Raw genomic sequence first — 6,037 nt, 5'->3', positions numbered from 1 at the left:
ACGATCAAGTACCTCCCTGCAGCAGGCACTGATACCTACTTGGGTGATTAAATATTTTGCAAAGAAACTCCTCCGCATTTCAAGGAAAGGGAGGAACATTTAGGTTTCTAGACTCCAGGAAGCAATCTTAACAGCAATCCTAATAATGGAAGACAGTCGAAAGCTAAAAGCCCTGTCGAGGTGCAAAGCTGAGCATACCCCAGTCCGCCGGCTCTGGGTGGAAGCTGAAGCCCTCCACCAACCTCCAGAAACTCTGAGGTGGAGATGGTTCCTTGCTGAAAAGGTTCAGCAATGCAGCATGCATTAGGGGGAACTGAGCCCCAATGGGAGAGGTCGCCAAGTATTACTGATTGCACTTCAGTGTCCAGTATTTTAATTCTCAAGCATCTTCCACCACCTGTATTTCAAACCTCTGCTCAGTGCTAAATGCTGTGTGAGGGATGACGGTGCTATCTTAGAGACAAAAGGACTGAGATACAAGCAAGATAAGGGCATGTTTACAGGAATTGCGATGACATATCTGAGCTACTTTAAATCAGCTGGCTTGCATGATGTTAGCACAGAGTTCAGCATAAATTGCTGAAATAAACGCTTTGCTTTTTGAGATGGACTGCAGCCTGCATGGAGCTCCACGGTGCTGTGGGTACACTGCTAGCAGTACTCAGCCTAGATTAAAGTTGGCTAAGGTATGTCCATACAAGCTGCAGTCACAGCAGCAACTGCCATATGGCCGTGCTCGTGTGACCTGCTGCCTGACATTGGCTAAATCACTGCCAGGGCCAGCAGCAGAACAGACTACACTAGGAAAGCGCTGCCCCACTTGTTAAAGCACTGCCGTGAACACAGGCTGTGAGCTGACACTCATCAATCTGCAGGACTACATTAATCAGTAGAAACTCCTTACAAATTTATTGGATCCATGTGGCTATGCTGAGAGGCCAGAGACACGTTCAGAGATTTGAACAGTCATTTAGTCCAGTGTTCTGCACAAACTCTCCCCCTCCCCACTTAGCTCCCCTTATGTCTCTGTATGCCTTCCCTTCCATCACTGCTTTTGGCCTCGTCACTTATTTAGGCTCTTTTTTCCCTCTGCAATGACCACCATGCACTGAAACCTCTCCCTCGGTTAGTACCCATTGCCAGTGGCTTCCCTGGACTCAAATTTCTCCTGGGGAGCCATTTCCATTAAGATGGCCTTAAGAAATGAGCTGTTTTGTAATGACTAAGTAACCGTGGGTAGCCTTAAAAGAAGGTTCATTATCAAGGTACTGCCAACCATGAAGCTGGCATCCTTCCCTGCAAGTTGCACATCCACTGCCTCTGTCAACTCAACAATCTTGTAAAGACTTCTTTGAGGCAGGGATTGCTCTTTCCATTACATTCCAGAACCAAGTAGCAGTCACCCATTTCAAGAATGCAACCAGCAAAACACTGTCTCAGTCCATTATCTTCATCAAATGGCAAAAATATTCAGTCCACCAGTATTTCATTAGCAAGCACAGACTTTGCTGTGCCAGTAAGAAAGGGGAAAGAACCCAACTTTGAAGCATGCAGAGTTCAACAAGACCCAACCCTAATCCTATAGGGTTTTCTATATGCGCTTGAGAGTGAGGGGTTAATCTCCAATAGCATAACAATATTTAGTTATAAGCTATTGGCATTTTGAGGGTTTTTTTAGACTCCTGTAGATGACAAGGAAGAGTAAAATGTATTCAAATCCAGAAATATTTTTGATGCCTTGTGGAAATAATTTGGAAGGTGGCCATTTCTTTGTCATAATTCATAGTCACTTTCTGAAAACAGGAGATCACTTTCATCTGAGGAAGGAATGATTAAACAAAACATACAAAGTTACTTCTATCATATCTGCTCCTGTTAGACACTGGCCAAGTTTTAAACCCCAGTGCAGCACCACAGTGCTCCTCACACAACCCCAATGCCTGCATGCACAGTCAGTGCAACAGTGAACATGTTAAGGTTACGTGTAGATCAGCAGACACAAATGTAACTGCGTGTGCACCCATGTGTACGTAAGTGGGATCATATGATTCCTGGGGACAGCACTGAGAAAGCAGGAAGTGGGTCACTGTGACCTGGATGCCAAGTAGTCTACAGAAACCTCCTCCTTCAAACAGGCCCTGCAAAACAGCAGGTTGAAATGTGGAAATGAATGCTTTCAAACAGCAAGAATTACTGTGTTAAACAGCCTTAGGAAATCTGTGTTGTGGGTATGGGCAAGTATGGCAGAAGGTCCAGGTGCACTGAGGAAAGGGGCACAGAAACTGCTGCTCCATCCCAGCACATCCCCAGTGAAGACAAGGGCACCTTAGCACAAGCTCTTCCGTCATCACACTGCTTGTTTGCATCCAAGCCCTCATCTCTGCCATGCCACCAGAAATAAACTGCCTTATATACATTAATACCTCTTATAAACATTAATTTGACAATTGCCAGCACAGCAGCTGCTCTATTCTTAATGAAAAACACAAAGATCATCCTGCCCTTCCTCCCCCATTTCCTTTCCCAAGCTTCACAATCCCTTGCACTAATTCACAGAGTCTTTTCCTTCCTCCTCCAAACAATTGCTAGGGATATAATTATCCTTCCATTCATTTTGCAGGAAGTATTCCCCCTTCTATAAGCCTTGCTCTTCACCCACCCCTTATACTTCTTCCTAGGTTACATCCCCATTGGCCTGTCACACCTTTTTCAGTAGCTACTCCTGACTCCATAAGCCAAGGTTAGTTCTGGGAATTGCCGCCTGGGTACCCAGAGCTGCACCTGTAGCAGCAAAAGTGGCAGCAAGGGCACACAGGGGACTTCCTTTCCAGGACAATGACCTACACCCTTAGCTGGTAGCTTCACTTCACCCTTACCTGAAAGCCTCTGGAAAAATCAGGGCTCTTGTTTTCATTGACCCAAGTTTTCCAGGCCTGTGTTACCTAGCATCAGCTAAAACATGAACGCAGACAAAGCGCTTTGTAATCCAAAACCAAGACACAACAGCTGGATACAGGCAGCAGGGAAGGGACTATCGGGAGGCACCACTTGCTCTGCACGGCCTCGCCCTGCTATCTGCTTTCCTAGGGGCAGGCTTCCTGGAGGCACTGTCACAAAGCAGAGTTGCAAGAGGGGCCTCCAAGGGAACAATGAAATGGCTTTGCCACCATCTGAAGAATGAAATGGCAGGGCAATGGTGACAGCGCCTTGGAGTAGCCAGGGGCTGGCCAGCCATTCAGCATGGCAGCAAGGGTGGAACAGGCCAGGACAGCCTCGGAGTGATATATTCTTTAGAATAAACAGAACTGCTCCCCTCTACCAGGACACACATCTCTAATCCAAATCATGCCGAATATAAAATAACTTCTACAACCAAACAAGATGGCTCAACTGCTTCCCAACTCCTTTCAATTTTCCTTCTCAGTCATAAAGAAATAAAGAGATACGAAGACTGCCATTCTTAATCATTTCTTTCTTCCCACAATATTCAGACCCGACAGCAGCCAGTGCCCTAGCAGAGAGAATGCTGCTTACCAACATGCCGCATACAGCTCCTCAGCCAAGTTTTAGTCTATAGGACAGAATTGTTCAAAAAAATTACATGAGTACATCCAGTGTTTTTGGCAAAATACAAACACATTTTGTTTGCCACAATTTACCACCTATATTGTTTTTCCAAAAGAATTTGTTCGTGCAGGTCAAGGAGTGAGTGAAAACACACAGATTGACTCAGTCCTTCAGGATGCACAACGGGGACTGAAGAGAAAAGGGATCCTATTGCTGCCAAGGGCTCAAAGCAGCCTGGATTTCCTGCTTGTCGTCAGTCTGTTGTAGTCCCTGGACTCCAGCTATATAGCTTATAACCTTTTATACTCTAAAAGGTGAGTATATGCATGTGAGTTTGGTCCTTGCATGCATTTCCCTGCTGCCCTTCCTGTAGCCCAGCAATCTTCCATCTCTTGTCATGCTAGGAAGAAAGTTAAAACTCAACGTTTACCAGCTCTAACCACCTCTTTTCTAAAGCTTCCCAGGCACAAGCAGCTCTGCAACACACACACACTCCACACAGGCTTTAACACTAAAATGCTGTGAGACTGGCAGCCACCCCAGCAGTGTGGGTTATCTAGGGACAAGAATGACTGAAATGCTTCCTGGTTTGCAGGGACCAGTGAGGAGACACCAGATTCCCAAATCAGAGATGGGGAACACTTTAATCATAGAGTGGAAATACAGCTAAGTGATAAAACATTCTTTCTTGAACATCAGCGGAGGCATGTGAAGGAAGGCCTTAGAAACTTCAGGTTAACACATCTGCCTCCCACAGCAATGGCCACTGGTTTCCTTGATTGTCACATAGAGTTCATAGCCCAGACTACTCTAAGAAAGGGAGAGATCTCGCTCTCTAAGAAACATTATAGTCTATCCGCTCATTAAGAAATGATTGCTCAAAGCAACAAATATAATTATTTGATCTGCTGGACAAATTAAATGTGAATTTTTACTAGAATCACCTCCAGTTCCATTGTGACCCTGGAAATATTCTGAACTACTTTTTTGAAGGCTTAAGGGCAAAAAATGCAAGAAAAGTTGCTTCGATGGACCACTATCTGCTCTGGATATGAACTGCATACCCACTAATTAGAAATGCTGTCTGCACTGGACACCATCCATCTTGGAATATTCTTTGAAGAATTCACTGCAGTATCTGGAAAGTTGTGCTAGAGACAGATTTCTACAGCAATATACTCACAACGCTCACATAGATTTCTGTGTGAAGCTGTCTCAAAGCTTGAAAAAACTCAGACTGAAACACCCAGCTCCCTCCTCATTAAATGAAAGATAATGGTACATTTCCAGCTGGATGTCTGGAGAAAAAAAAACCAACTCCCCCTCCCCCCCAAAATCCAGACTATACCAGGCAAGAAAGAAGTGTTAAACAGTCACCAAAACAGAAGCAAAATCCGAATTATGCAAGTGGGGAGAAGCATTTGGATACCTTTTCCTAGAAAATGTGTGCTAGCATCTGGGCTAACTGCACAAACCATCAGCTGAGCTTCCACAGCAGAAGGCTGTCACACATCTGGTGATCTAGCTACCTATTCACAGTTTTGATATATACCAAGCAGCAGCTCACTGCCTCCTGCAAGAATTTCAGTTAGCCAAGCAGAGCAAAATATCTGGCACAAGAAGCAAGAGTTAATGGCACACATTGCAATTGCATACAATGACACCCATGCTTGTTCTCCTTGGATCCTTAAATTGGATCAGACACAACAAAATCAATCTGGCTTGGTCAATGAGAAGGAGTTTAGACAAAATCAAAAAGCCTTCCACATCTCTAGGTACATAATACAGGCAATATTTGAGATGCTACATGTCAGTGGCACAGTCCAATGTATTTAAAGGGTGATCACTACTTTGCCCTTTCTACTGGCTTGAACCTCACCAGATGCAATCGCATCTCCCTGCAGCTGGAACAAAGCCATACCCTACCCGACACTGATGAAGTACCTTGGTTTTACCCAACTGCCATTCTTTCTTGCTGCTGTCATAGGTCTGAAGAAAGCCTGCACATACAGCTTTGCTGTTGTCTGAGAAACTTGGCCCCTTCACAAGCATCCTGTACCTAAGAACCAAACAAAATCTCATGAGATTATGCATGACAGTAACCCATCCCCCACCCCCCCAATCTTTTAACTCTAATTATCCTCCTCCCATTAGTCCTTCTTCCTCTGGGACCTCCCTTCTTCATGTTTGCCTTTCAATTTGGAAATTTCCATCCCCCAACCTTTATCTGTTCCTACCACACTGGCAATTATTGTTGCAATCCCAGTAATAAAATACAAACTCAACAGCATTTTTCAGTAGAGAACAACTGTCTTTCTGAAACGTGCTTTCATCAGACACAAGTTATTTTGTTCAGTATAGGGGTGGCATTTAATGCTCCAAGAGACAAAGGAAGCAATGTTCAATGGTCCCTTCTAGCCTTAAACTTCAAGAAATCCTTTTGCTGCAGCTAATTAAAAGAAATAATCAC

General features: G+C 44.5%; 1 protein-coding gene across 1 annotated transcript in view; it reads right to left on the bottom strand.

Moving 5' to 3' along the window:
* LOC103918180 (unconventional myosin-X-like) overlaps positions 1–6,037 on the bottom strand; it is a 97,831-nt gene that overhangs the window by 36,588 nt on the left and 55,206 nt on the right. The window contains exon 22 of the mRNA XM_009325441.1: positions 5,512–5,626. Within this exon, the coding sequence (XP_009323716.1) occupies positions 5,512–5,626 (115 nt within the window). The remainder of the gene's footprint in view (positions 1–5,511; positions 5,627–6,037) is intronic.

Source organism: Pygoscelis adeliae, unplaced genomic scaffold, assembly GCF_000699105.1.
Source record: "Pygoscelis adeliae isolate BGI_AS28 unplaced genomic scaffold, ASM69910v1 Scaffold106, whole genome shotgun sequence".
Lineage (NCBI taxonomy): Eukaryota > Metazoa > Chordata > Aves > Sphenisciformes > Spheniscidae > Pygoscelis > Pygoscelis adeliae.
The sequence above is the reverse complement of the archived record's forward strand: the minus strand, read 5'-3'. Positions and strand labels throughout refer to the sequence as shown.